This window comes from Pseudopodoces humilis, chromosome 28 (assembly GCF_049639895.1).
Source record: "Pseudopodoces humilis isolate 2021_Gansu_Grassland_sample_001 chromosome 28, ASM4963989v1, whole genome shotgun sequence".
NCBI lineage: Eukaryota > Metazoa > Chordata > Aves > Passeriformes > Paridae > Pseudopodoces > Pseudopodoces humilis.
In genome coordinates, this window is record NC_142227.1 from 5377696 (window position 1) to 5392376 (window position 14681).

The window sequence follows — 14681 nt, forward strand, 5'->3', positions numbered from 1 at the left end:
TAGTGACAAAAAGAGGACACTGAATTAAATTCAGACACAGAAGACATATGAATTCAAAGCCAGACACTCATCTGGAAAGAACATCTTCGTATCTGGTATCATCTAGATGCAAGACAAGATGAATTGGCAAAGCATTTTGTCACTACCAAGAGAAAGTGAAGTCTTATGTTTCAGGGGTTTTTGTCTGACAGTCAAAGCTAGAGCAAGACCCCTTGACTGTATGTGGAGGTTGCAAACCCATAAAGGGAAAAGTAATGCCTAATTCTAACAGTGTGAGCCACAGGAAATGTAACGGGACAAATGGCTAAAGAGTGAGGCAGTGCCTTTCAAGACAAGTCTCTGCACAATCCAGTATTGCTGGAAGGCAAAAATTTTGGGGTAAATCTGTAGTTTTATGTAAAAATTAAACCATACAAACAAGTGGGGCTTGAATAGGAATGTAAGACTGAAGGGATCACTTGGGTCCTCTGTCTCCTGCTCTGTACACTTGCAGAGTGTGTCTTACATTGACAAGAGGTGAGAGAAAATACAGCAAAAGATTCATGGGTTGAGATAAGGACAGGGAGAGAGTACTCCCTGGTTACACAGGCAAAACAGTCCTGACTTCGGGAAATATTAATTTACTGTTAATCAAATAAAAGTAGTTCAATAAGAAATAAATCCAAATCTTAAAAACATCTTCCCACACCCCTCCCTTCTTTCTGGGCTTAACTTGACTCCAACATTCTCCACCTCCTCTCCTGCAGTGGTGCTGCAGGATGTGGAATGGGGGTTGTGGACAGTTCATCACACCTTGTCTCTGCTGCTCCTTCTTCCTGCTCCAGCTCTTCCCCTTCTCTGGCAGCAAGGTTCTCCAGTGGGAGACTGCTCTCCATGAACCTCTCCACTATGAGTCCTTTCCACAGCATGCAGTCCTTTAGGAATGGCTTGCCCCATCATGGTCCACCACAGGTGCTGCCAGGAGCCTGCCCCCGCACAGGGTCTCCACAGGCTCAGAGCTTCCTTAGGCCACATCCCCCTGCTCTAGTCAGGGGTCCTCCAGGGACTGCAGGTGGATTTCTGTGGATCTCCATGGGCTGCAGGGGCACAGCCTGTATCACCATGGGCAGCTGGGAAATCTCTTCTCCAGCACCAGGAGCTCCTCCTCCTCCTGCACTGACCTGAGGGTCTACAGAATTGTATCTCATACTCTCAGTCCTCTCTCCACACCACTCTTACCCAGCAGTTTTTTCCATTCTTAAATACATTGTCCTCAAGGTGCTGCCACTATTGCTCATGGAGCCAGTGGCAGATCCGTTTTGGAGGTGTCTGGAACTGGCTCTGTTGGACAGGGGGCAGCTTCTGGCATCTCACAGAAGCCACCCCTGCCTCCACCCTGCTACCAAAACCTTTCCTTGTAAATCCAACACACACCCATTTTCCAACATTTGTAACAACCAGAAAAGACCAAAACCAGGGCTGGTCATGTCTCGCTGGCAAAGAGTAAGGCAAGGACAAACCTGTGTATTAGCAGGAACAACAAATGTATTAATTACAATTTCTACTAAACAAACCATGCCTTGTGCTGCAGACAATGACAAAAGGAATACCACTTCTCCCAGACAGTCTGTGTTTGGGGGGGAAAAAAATAGCTTCTGATCCAGAGCTCCTGTTTGGATAACCTGGAGTGTGACCAGCACATACCAGCTAGGGAGATGTTCATATCCTCCCTGGAAGCCCCAGGGCAACCAGCTGTGTTTCCTTTTGTGGCCAGTTGCTGGTGCTACAAAGGAAAACAAACTAAAATTTATGAAGGCCATAAATAACCAGTTGGTATTTGGGAGCACAATACTTCATGTTCCTTTGTAAATGGTCGCAAAGCCCCTTTAGTCATAGTAATTATTCATCAAATAGATTTAAGTTTAAGATCATATTGTGCCACAACAGCAAAAATTGCTTGTTAAATAACAAGATCTTGCTGAGTGGGTCTAAGCTTTCAGTTTCCCAGCTGTAAAAGCCCAGATAATTTACCCAAAATAATGTGAATTACATTTCCTGCTGCGGTTGGATTTTCCCCCAATTTGATTAAACTGGAAAATCTGTGACAGAGTACAGGGTATCTGAAGCATCCTCAAGCCTAAAAACGGAATGATTTATTCAGCTACTCTTTTTCCACAATAATGAATTGGTTTATGTAGTTTTTAAAACTCTGTACTGTCTGCTCAGAAATCTGAATAGTGCTGAAGAAATCCTAAAATTATTCAGGATCTTCATGGTGGCTCCCTAAATGTTTGACATGCTATGGTAAAGTGGAATTTCCCCTGCTGTTTGGTTTCATCTTGGCACAGATGACATTTAGTAAGTTAGTGTGTTATTCAGTTGAAATATTTTTCCCCTGTATCTGCAGAAGCCAGCTTTATTGATTTGGTTGTTGTATTGGGTTCTAACAGCCTGATTTTGGTAGCAGGAGGCTACAGAGGTGGCTTTTGTAAGAAGTTGCCAGAATTTTCCTCCATGTCCAGCAGAGCCAGTCCCTGGTGGCTTCAAGGTTGAATGTGCTGCTGGCCAAGGCTGGGCCAATTAGAAATAGTGGTAGGACCTCTGTGATAAAAGATTTAAAAAGAAAGAAAAAATATAAAAAGTTATTGCACAGTTGTATTTATAGCCAGAGAAGAGCAGGCTGAGAACATGGGAGAGGAGCAACTCTGCAGACACCAAGGTCAGTGAAGGAGGAGAAGCAGGAGGTGCTCCAGGCACTGGTGCTGAGATTCCCCTGCAGCCGTGGTGATGACCATGGTGAAGCAGCTGTGCCCCTGCAGCCCATGGGGACCCCTGGGGGATGCAGAGATCCACCCACAGCCCATGGGGATCCACAGGGGATGCAGAGATCCACCCACAGCCCATGGGGATCCACAGAGGATGCAAAGATCCATTCACAGCCCATGGAGGAGGTTCCCACACCAGAGTAGGGGGATGCCTGGGAGGGAGGCTGTGACTCCATGGGAGACCCATGGAGAGAGGAGTCCTGCTCATGTGCTGGAGCAGACTGTCCTTGAAGGACTGCACCCCATGGAAGAGTGACCCACACTGCAGCAGTTTGGGAAGGACTGTTTTCCATGGGATGAACTTATATTTTGCCAGTTCACAAAGAGCTGTTGCCTGGGATGGGCTTTCATTGGAGAAGTTCATGAAAAACTGTGAGGAGGGACCCCACAGTGCAGCAGGGAAACCCATTCCTCTCCCTGAACAGGAGGAGAAGCCATGGGTGATGAACTGACCATAACCTAACTGAGGTTGAGCTGGGAAGGAGGGAGGGGCAGGGGGCAAGGTGTTTCTAAGGGTTTATTTCATTTCTCATGATTGTGCTCTGATTTTGTTAGCGATGAACTTAATTCATATCTCTAATCAGAATCTGTTTTGCCCATGACTGAGCAACCTGTCCCAGTCCTTATCCCAACTCATGAACCCTTTGTTATATTTTCTGTTCTCTGTCCAGCTGTGCAGGGGAGTGACAGAGCGGCTTTGGTGACTGCCTGGCATCCAGTCAGCATCAACCCACTACAGTTGTCTTTTGCCTTGAAAGGAATTTCCACTTGCAGCCCTTGCACTAATTTATCTGATGGGTATTTCTCTGTCTCTGCCTCTCTCACAGCCTCTCCAACCCTCTCTGTTCTGGTACTACATGCTGGAGCTCTCCTTCTACTGGTCGCTGGTCTTCACCTTGCCCTTCGATGTCAAGAGGAAGGTGAGTGGCAGTCTCAGGAAGAATCAAGTGCAAACAGGATACTGTTTAAGATGAACACTTTAGGAGAGTGATCTCTAAGACCATATGTATAGTACTAGTCAAGGTTTTGTGTGACTCTCTCCTTGCTCATTCACAGGAAGTTTTATTCCCAGTCACTGACTTTCTCTACTCTGGGAAGTGAATTATACCAACCCTGACTTAGAAAGGTGCAAAGTACTGCAGAATTCTCAATCCAAACTTAAAATCCAAATACAGAAATTGATCTTCTGTAACTCTTCTAGGCTGCTTCCTAGAGACAGGAAAAGAGGTGGTTCTCTGCCAGTAAAGCTGCTTGTGTTCCTGGTGCCAGTGTCCCAACAGAGAGGATGCAGCATTAGACCATGGCTGGTGGAGGAAAAGAATGGTCTTTGTTGTGAGATCCTCAGTTTACACCATGAGCTCTTCATTCCTGGGTCTCTTGGTTGCCTACATTTCTAGAATGCATTTGGTAAAAGAATTACATGGGTGAGACTTTGTAGTGGGAGGTTTCTTAGTCACTAGATAGAGAGATACCATCACCTGCAGGAACCATGTTTGGACTGGGGCAGGAGGTGCATTATGTATTTTATTCTCTGCTGTTCTCCTTCTCATCAGGATTTCAAGGAGCAGATAGTCCATCATGCTGCAACCATCTTCCTGATAAGTTTTTCCTACTGTGCCAACTACATCCGCATTGGGACACTGGTGATGGTGATTCATGATGCTTCTGATTGCTTTCTAGAGGTGAGCCAGGTAGAGCCTAATCAGCAATGGTGCTCTTCAGTCACAGAATGTCCTTCTATCTAACACAACATGGGCCAAGCACTGGGGTATTCCACAGATCCAGCCGAGAGCTGGGCAGAGCTGTCGCATGCAGGTTGTGTCATACCTGTCTCATTAACCCCCTGGAGTGTGTGCAGATGCTGTCTTGGCTGCTGTTTCATTGTTCTTTCTTCTTCCAGCCAACTAAGATATTCAATTACATGAAGTGGAAAAAAACTTGTGACAGCCTCTTTATGATCTTCTCAGCTGTTTTCCTGATCAGCCGCCTGCTCATTTACCCCTACACGTGAGTCTACTACAGTGAGGAGACATAGAAAAGCAGCCTTCTGAGAGACAGGACGATTAGCTGGGTGCTGCAGCCTTTGTTTTTTGGTTGTGGAGCATGTGTTCCTGCTCTTTGCACAGGCTGGAGTGCCATATGGCTGTTGCACCTGCCTTGGGGTGAACCGGGCTGCTCTGCCTTGGAGTTTATAGAGCAGACCTGAAGCCCTGCAAGGTGCTGCAGAGGAGGAGCCCTGGGCCAGTGGCTCCATCCTGTGCACTTTGGGTGGGGAACAGATAGCTGACATGTGATAGGCAAAGATGGAAGGGCTGATGTGAAACTTCCTCTGTGACTACAAATTTCTGGGGCTTAATTGTGGCCCTATTAACAAGATGCTTTCCCTCCACTGCAATCTCCTCTGTTTTGCAGAGTGCTTTATAACACCTACTATTACTCAATGGAGATATTCCAACCTTTCTTTGGATACTACTTTGTGAATGTTCTCCTGATAATTCTACAGCTGCTCCATGTCTTCTGGTCGTGCCTAATTATTCACATGGTCTTCAAGTTCATCCTCCAGGGAACGGTATGCATCAGTTTGTAGTATCTTTTACATCACACAGGGAGGGAGGGTCCACCTAGACTACTTGACAATACAGGGGTCCTTCTGGCATGGGTTCCTTACTGTTCTAGTGAAATTATACATGTATGTTACCAACAGAGAGGTGGAAGGAAACTCAGTAATACTAGGGAAGGTTGACCAAAAAAATTTTTATGAGTCACTACTCATAAATATTGGATATACTTCTGATGCTTATATTCAACAATTGGATGGATTGGACTCCAGGAGACATGTCTGTGAACAAAGCCAGTGACATCTGAGTAAAAATCCCAACACTTTGTGCAGTGTGATTTGCATTTGTAATAAGTCCAAGAAATGAAGGAAGGAAAAATTGTCATGATTGGTGAGGTCAGTGCTGAAGTGTTTCCCTTATTGTACAGAATTTTCAATTACATTTGTGTTACGGTGCTGTAGATTTCACACAGTAGGTATTTCTGTCTAAACCAGCTGCCTGGGCTCTTCTTGCAGCAGTGGAGGGCAACAGGTGTGCCCAAATTATGATCCATTCCGTACTGCACCTGGCAGTGCTGCTCAACAGGCACAGAGCAACCAGAGATGAGTATCTGAGCTCCAGCTGTATAAACTGAAATGAAATGCATCCCACATCCCACTCTTTCTGGCCTGTAGTATTTGCTATGAGTCCAAACTGCTGCTCAGCATGAAATTCTTCCAAAAATCAAAGCCATGACTGGCCACATGCCAAGGACACAGTCCAAAGGTGACCAGTCAGTGCCTCGTGGGAACTGACCTCAGAACCCAGGATGATTTGTTTATTAGTATCCAACTGAGGAATTCTGTCCTACAAGAGCTGAGAGCAAGCATTAAAGGCTCCTCTTTATCTGTATTGTTCCTATTTTCTTTATCTGCCTTCTCTTAAGGTAGCACAGAGCAAATTGTGCAGATCAGGAAACAGGGCCAGAAATGAAGACACAACTGAAGACAGACTTTTATTGTTTTCCTAGTTTTTGTGTGGGCTGAATTACCAATGCAGTTACTGTAGGGTAAAATGATGAGGAAATAAATAGCATTATTAGAAAGAAAAGAACCATCAAGAAGGAAAATCCTGAAGCATATCCAGAATTTTTCCTATTTTATCTAAAATCAAATTTGATACAAAAATATATTTGAGAAATTTCTGTACTGAGCAGTAAAAATCAAAAAAGAATTGTCTTGAACAGATCTGTTTCAATTACGTTAGTATTTAGTAGCCCAAAGCAGTATCAGCAAGAATACAGGACATTCTCTCTTTGAGAGCCATGAAACTCCTGCTGTAATCAGTTCATGTTGTTCTTGCTGGCCTTTCTGGTCTCCACAGTTTTCCCTTCTGGTTACAGGATAATCTTTACCACATTCTCACATGATGTTCCCTTAATCTCAGGTAATCAGAAGTCAGGCTTGATCCTGAAGTACAAGTTTTATTCCCTCATAGTGGGAGCAGCTTTATAGTTCCTTTGGAAATCTTGCCAGATGTAAAGCCTCAGCCACATTCTCTGGATATATTTAGAAATATTGACTACAATTTGTCCTTATGCTACAGATCCCAATTCCTGCCTATTTCCTGATCTGTAAGTTCCAGAGTGATCTGAGGTGCAGGTTGTTCACAGCAGATAGCATCTCCCACCCACATTGTCCTTGAAGGCAGATTGAATTCAGTGCAAGTTTAGACTTAAACAAATCCTGTCTGCATCTGATTTGTAGTGATCTCTGGAAAGACCCCAAATAAAGTTCTCAATAGGATCTGGAAGATCTCAAAAAGAATGGACAGCCATAAATAGAGACTGAATTTCTGGGCAGCACCTGATTTGCCCCTGAGCAGTTTCTAAAGTTCAGATCTCAGAAGGGGTTTGCAGCTTCCCCTCTTTCCAACAAGGAGTGTGACACTGAATTTGTCCCAGTATTGGCATCTTATATGGCAGAGTAAAGATAGCCTGAGAAGCCTGGAAGTGCTAAGCTGCTTTTTCTAAACTGTCATTTTTTCCCATTATTTCTTTCTTGCCTTCCTTTTAAGGCAGTTAATTAAATACTTACAGAAGTGGATTGCAGGTGTCTCAGTCAATAAACAGTAAGAGGAAAAGACTGACCATAAAACTGAATGTAGTCAGAGTGGAGTGGCTTTTTGTTGAGCCTTTGGGAAGCGTGTGTTTCCATCCTGTCCCAAGCAGTGTTGTCAGCCTGCAGCCAACCAGGCCATGTAGGCAGAAGCTAGCTCCTTGACCCTTTTGGAATGTGTAAAAGAGCTTGATTAACTGCCTCCCCCATCCTTCTCCCACATGCTGATGACCAGGGCAGCAGTGTGGATCTCCTCAGGCTTATACAGTTGTCCTCAGTCCTGGGCATTTGTGGTTCTGTTCTGCTTCAGGAATTAGCCTCTAATTCCTAGTGTGTATCAGGATCAGAGATGAGATTGCAGTGAGACTGAAATCAGAGGCAGGGAGAATCTGTTCCCAAGCGTAATGTAAAAGCTGAGGGGACAGAGCAGGACTTTGCTGAGGGTGAGTAGCTGAGGCAGCAGGTGCATGATCAACCTGTGGCTCAGCCATCACTGCTGCTTGTGCAACTGCTGTGTTTTTCTGGCTTCTCACTTACCTGTTTTTGTAGATGGAAAAGGACATGAGAAGTGACACAGAAGAAAGTGACAAGGATGAAGAAAGAGATAAAATAGGAGAAAAGGAGAAAAATGGTATCATGTATTTCAGCAACGTCACAAGCAATGGTTACATCCAGAGGAATGGGTCTGAGCCTCTGGACAACAGAGCCCACCTTGCCAACGGCCATGCCAAGGAAAGATAGCTGCTGTCCATATGCTGCTGGTCTGGCCTCCAGCGAACTCAGGCCACCATCTGTAGAAACAGTCTTGCTCACTTTGTAGATAAATTGGAGTGCAATTGCAGTATTGTAGCTGAATTCCTGCTTCCCATAAAATGAAGTGTTTATAGTCAGTGATATTTGAAGGAAGATCTTTGTCTTCCTTCAGTAAAAGCTTACTATAGGTTATAGCTTCAAAACAGATAGCAAGGGATCAAAGTGGTTTGACTTGTATTAAGACTGTACCATAATTGTCAAATGTATTAATCTTGAAAAATGCTTTAAAAATAAAAAGGTGGATAAACTCGGCAGTGTTAAGTTTTACCCACCTAATGTTTGATAGGAATCTGTTTAGCCTGGATCACTCTCTGGAGAACCTAGCCTATTGCCAGTAATTATTATGGCTGACAAGTGACAAATCTTACAACTGGGATACCTCTTCTGAGAAAACAGATGCCCTGTATACACTTACAAAATTAAAACTGAGCATAGTGAAATGAAAGCTTTGGAAAGGCATAAGATAAAACATGTTTTTCTCAAATGAGTAGAGTATTACTGGTCTTTGTGCCAGTAACCAGTTTTGTAATGGTATGGATCTCAGTCCCTACTATTGCCCCTAAGGAGGGAACTCTAAAGCCCAGGCTGGAGGAGTATCCACCCAAATCACATTGGAAGAGCTAAAATATCCAGACAGCTGTTTCTCAGCTGTCAGGTAATCCTCTAAACCTGTCTTGGAAGGAAATAGTCAGGAGAAGGGAGGTGACAAGGAACTATGTAGTCTAGCAGACAGCACTGATTAAAGAGCTCATGTTTTCACTTAGTGCAACTGGCACAGTGGGAAATGTTTACAGAGTCAGCTTGTGGCAAGAAGGGGATACATTTCCCCTGCTCTCAGAGGAAGAAGGGTCCAGAGAAAATCTGCTGAACCTTATGGAATAATGCTTTAGCATGGCCTTCTAACTCTAGGGCCTTAGCCTAGGTGTGTCAAGAATAGTAAGTATAATGCAGTGGTCCATGAAATCATGATGTAGTGATTCAGTTTGTTTAGTTGTCATTTCTTGTATCGTGTGTAGTCTTAGATTTTTGGATAGTGCAATCCCTTAAAACATTTAAATTATTGTTATGTGAATTTCTGTTTTATGGGTCACTTAATCTATGATACCAAAGTATTAACAGTTTCACTGTAATGAGTGCAGGGACTTAGACTGCTGAGGCCATGCAGACACTTCTCTTTATGTACTGAGTGCTAACTGCGCAGGGATGGGACATGGACCAAGGAAATGCTGTATTTGAGGAGGTGGTGCATATGTTTAAATTATAAAGCAAGTTACAGCACAGAAAGACAAGAGGATTATCATCACTCTACTCAGGTCACCTGAGATGTGACTGAGAAGCTTTGATCTGAGCTTGTGTATGCTCATCTCCGGTTTCAGTCAAAATACATATTTGGATAACTGGATTTCTAAACTCGAATTGGATAACTTCTGAAGGGAAAAAGTGATTCCAGCATGCATGATGCCAGGGCAACATGCTGTGGGAGGAAGCTCCTGCATTGTCATTTAAATCTTGATTTGCTGAGGATAGTCCATCTCTGGAACCTTAGTTCAGCTTTTGAGAGCATGATGTTAATAATGCCAAGGTTGTGGGTTTGATCCCTGTGTGGGCCATTCGCTTAAGAGTTGGACTTGATGATCCTTGTGGGTCCTTTCCAATGCATAATATTCTATAATTCTGTGATAATTGGAAGTTGGAAGCACATGTTCTGTACCCTGTGAATTGAGCATATGGTCTCACCTCTCTGCAGGTGGTGTGCTCAGGAGGGATACTTATATATCATTTTATACTACTGAATGTAAATGTTCTTTATAAATTACTTTTAAAGGTTTAATTGTCTGGTGTCTTTTCTATTTCTTGAATCATCAAGAGGTAAACTTGGCTGGCTGCACCTTACAGGTGGATGTGTGATGAAGGAGACCCATGTGGGTGCCATTGCCAACGAAGATGTTGCATACACAGGACACACAGCCACACTGAGCCATGCCAGTAAAGACCTGCAGCTGCCAGGTTTGTCTCCTGCTCAGTAATACTGTGTTTGGCCCTGGAACAAGGGACGATTTGGGACACCCCTACACTAGACCTGGGGTGTCCTGGTTTAGTGCAAATTTGGGAGAGAACCTCCAAATGGGGGCCCTCCCCAGAAAAGCAAATTCAAGTGGCCCCTCCCCCAACTGGTTCTGGAAAAAAAATATCTCCTCAGAGAAAAGTTGAAAAGACCTGTTTATTTAACAGAAATTGAATAATATTAAACAATAAAACCTCTCGCTGTTCTATGAAATGGCAAAGCCAGAAAAAATAAGTCCTTTTCACATGGTGTAGCTCAGCTCACTCAGGTTCTTATCGGTCCCTCTGGCTCTGGAAAGTGCCAAGGCCCAGGCCCGGGTGGGCCACAGCTGTGAGCTCCTGGGATTTGGCTGGGTTTTTTTCAGTCCAGAGCAGGTTTGAACAGATCCAAGAAAAAGGGAAAAAAAAAGTCCAAGGAACTCCTCTGCCTCAGCTAGCTAAAACTAACTAAAAGCAAAAGAGAAGCTCTGTCCCACTGTCTGTCCATGCTGCAGACACCACAGTCCAGGAGCAGGATGCAGGGGAGTGGTGTTTGTCCTCAACACAAACTGTGACTTCTTCTTCCCCCCTTCGCTCTCAGAGCCAGTCTTAAAGGTGCAGAACGTAATATGTAACATAAGGCAACTGGGGATACGAGCATCACAAAATCATCCCAGGAAATGGGGGCAGGCCAGGTTACTTGGTACTGCCAGGACAGTGACAGTACCACTGTCCAAGATAGCAACACTGGGGAGGTGCTTTGGCCTTGCAAGAGTAGGAGGAGTGAAATTAATATCTTTTATTCTTTTTTATGAGGTTTTAGAAGGCTAGGGAAGATCCCTATTGTAAAATCACACCACCTCCCTTCTGAGGAACAGAATGCTTCCCAGAGTTTGCACAATGCCCTGTGGGTACAGTGTATGTTAATGCCTGCTGGATTTGATCTTCAGGGCTTTGTTGGGTCCCTGAAGATTGAGATAAGCTTGTTAGGAGGCAAATGCGGTTCTTGTGAAAGATATGTCAAGTATACAGGAGAGCTGTTGGATTTGAGCAAGACCTACTGAGTGCTGCCCTTAGGTGAGGAACTGAGTGTAACAGTGATGAGTCATTGAGGCAGATCAGCTGCTGAATTTGTTTTCTTGCCATCAACTTGCTAAGGCTTGAAGATGCATTCAGTTTCCTCCCTGCACTGCTCCACCTTCTTTCTTTATGTTTCCTCCAGGGCTGGGAAGCTTCTGAGTAGTCTGATAATGTTTAAGAATTTAGTGTATCCATCCCCTCCTGTCTTTGTGCATGGGAGAACAGTTCTTGGAGAAAACTTGCAGCAAGTCTGTCACTTGTGTGCTGAGAAACCCAGCAGAGCTCAGATCATGGAAACACCAAATCCATTAGATTGGGGAAGGCCTTTGAGATCATCAAGTACCTGTGACTGGTCACCACTTTGTCAATCAAAGCAGAGCACTGAGTCCAGTCACTTCTTAATTAACTCCAGGGATGGGGACTCCACCACCTCCCTGGGCAACCCATTCCAATGTTTAACAGCCTTTTCCATGAAAAAATTCTTCTTGATGTCCAACCTATACCTCCCCTGGCATGGCTTGAGTCCATTTCCTCTGTTCCTGTCACTTGTTACCTTGGAGCAGAGCCCAGTCCCCACATGGCTGCACTCTCCTGTCAGGGAGTTGTAGAGAGTGAGATCACCTAAGCCTCCTTTTCTCCAGGCTGCTCCAGGCTCCCAAGCTCCCTCAGCTTCTCCTCATAGGACTTACTCTCTAATGGAGAGTTCCATCTCCAAATGGAGCATGGGCGCCTGACTCTCTTTCCCCCTTACTTTTATCCCCCAGATGTTACCACTGAAGATGAATAGATCACACAGACACAGGTCGAGGTGTGGTAAAGAAAAAGCAGAGTTTATTTTTCCTCCCAGGATTTGTAGGCTTCTGACCATGGCCAGGGATTGGATGGTCAGGATAACACTTTCTCACTGCACTGGCCATGAGAGATGCCCGTCACAAGATGTGTAACAGAACGAATGTGCACATATCTATGTTTGCAGTTACTGTCCTGGGAAAGTCTTTAGAAAACCATGTCAGCAAGCTCAGAAGCTGAGTTTTCAGGGCGACACCCATATACACAGATGAAATGTGCATCACACGATGTGTGCCCACATAATGTTAGTGAGCAACTGTGGGAGATGAGGCATCCAGCTCCAGGTGAGCCGTGAGAAAAAGAGCATATGTGGATTCCTCCAGGCTGCTGGGAGTTGGGTGAGTCAAGGCTGGCACAGTATCACCCCCAGGCTGCCCTAGCCCAAAATTATGGCTGACATGAATCTGCTGACTCCCACAGACATGGACATCTGGTGCCATTTTGGATCTTGTTTTAAGAATAATTGGCCCAGTTGTTTCCTTCTTGCATGCAGTAAATTTCAAAGGTCTCCATTATCACACTATTTCACATTATTTCATTCAGAGATGTATGCCCAAAGGAATCTTTTCTTGGATGGCTGCACTGAACGACATGATGAACGACATTTCACTTCTTATTCTCACGGGTACAGCAGACACAGTGCCTTCAAATAAAGGCAAGGCCTTGTTCAAAAAGCTGAAGTCATGTGTAACAAAGGAAAGGATCTATAACTTTATCAGATGAATGTGCACATGTGCTAAAGCAGACCAAGAAATATCCTGAGAAACAATTTGAAAGGCAATACCAGTCTCTGAAACATTGGCAAGACGGCTGGATTCAGGGATGATGGTGGCAGACAGGAGGAATGGGTCAGGCTAGAGACAAGGAATGCAATAAACTGCCCTGTATGGCTCCCCAGATGAGGGAAAGAGGCTTCAAGCCAAGAGGTGAGAAAATGTTACTTAGCCCACAGAATAACTGAATAACAGCAAACCTTCAAACCCACTGCAGGAGGAAATTTGTTCTTAGAGGAATTCAGTTACTAACTGTGGAATGCCATTTTTTTGTTTCAAATCATCTTGTTATCAGAAAAATTTAAGAAGGTTCCAAGTGGGAATGTGAGAAACTACAGCCGTCTGTAGTCTGATATGCAGACTGGTCAGAGCAGTAGAAAATATTATGTGATAGAATTTTTCGAAACAGATATGAATATAATAAGAAAGAATCCCTCTGGGGTAGTCTGTGAGGAAATTCACTCTGCTGGAGTTGCCCCAAAGAATTGGTGAGCTCATGTAGTGGAGAGAACCTGCACCCTGCTCAGCTTTGTAAAGGCATTCAGAAAGGTCCCTCACAAGCCTGAGGAAACCCACCTGAATTGACTATGAGAGACCAACACAAATTGTTTACAGCTGTATATTGTTGCAGGTATGCCCAAAAAGGGGGAGGGAAAGGCAGAGAGCAAAATCAGCTGATAATGAAGGTTTCACATGATGGTGTTGTGGATTGCCTGCTGCAGTTCACAGCACTGAGAGACTGACAGAACACAGGTGAAGCTGAGTGGAGCAGAGGAAGGTGGTGCACAAGAGAAGGTGTCCTGAAGTGCTGGGCTGCGTGTGAGCACTCCAGAACTGCTCTGGGGAGTAGTGCCTCAGCTTTGTGCTCAGTACATGATGATTCAAAATGCAAACAGGATATGGGATGTTGCTGGCCAAGATGAAGGAACCAAAACTGAGACTGCTGAGGCCTTGAAGACACCAGGAGATTTTAATGGATATAGACGGTCTCCCCTGGGGCCTCCATCCACACCCTCTGCTGGGTGTCAGAGCTGAATAAGGGATGAGAGCTGTGCAGCCTGAGAAGGAAAAGCCTGATAGAAAGAGGGGGAAAGAAAGATGCCCCTGCTGATAGTGTCACCAGATAGGTGTCATCTGTGAAGCAGAGTGAAATTGCAATCAGCCACCTCCTTGACACCCTCTAAATTATTCTCTTGTACTAGGACATCTTACCCCACCTCTAAGCTCACAGGCAGGTCAAAACAAATGATGATATTTCAACTAGTCTGACATACTCATGGGATTGAGCAAGAGGTGGGGACAGTGAGTGATGAGGTGTTTTGTGGGGAATCCTGATTTAGAAGTGAGCTTTATGCCTTACTAATACCTGCTTGCTGCAGGCAGCCTCTGGTTTCTGTGCCCATGGTCTTGACCAGAATGGGAGTGTCAGAGGGGTTCTGGCACCATGAATACTGGCTGCCACCTGGAGCTATCTGGGAAGACTTGAAGGAGTCTGCAGACATATACTACCCGCAGCCTCAGCACCTTCTGCTCTGCATCCCTGGTGCCCTGTTATTGATCTTTGTCCAATGCATCTTTGAAAGGTGAGTGCAACACCTCTGGTTTCTCCTGTGCTGGTTGCCACAAGTGTTTTGCAGGGCTGCTCCTTACCTGCCTCCTAACCAC

The 14681-nt window shown here is 44.8% G+C and overlaps 1 protein-coding gene across 6 annotated transcripts in view; it reads left to right on the top strand.

The window, feature by feature from the left end:
• CERS4 (ceramide synthase 4) overlaps positions 1–10102 on the top strand; it is a 46193-nt gene extending 36091 nt beyond the window's left edge. For all 6 annotated transcript variants that reach the window (XM_005531366.3, XM_088067767.1, XM_014260119.2 and 3 more), the window contains exons 7-11: positions 3632–3724; positions 4358–4486; positions 4705–4811; positions 5217–5373; positions 8008–10102. In XM_005531366.3, coding sequence (XP_005531423.3) covers positions 3632–3724; positions 4358–4486; positions 4705–4811; positions 5217–5373; positions 8008–8199 — 678 coding nt within the window. In that variant the 3' untranslated portion in view covers positions 8200–10102. The remainder of the gene's footprint in view (positions 1–3631; positions 3725–4357; positions 4487–4704; positions 4812–5216; positions 5374–8007) is intronic.
• Positions 10103–14681: the final 4579 nt, after the last annotated feature.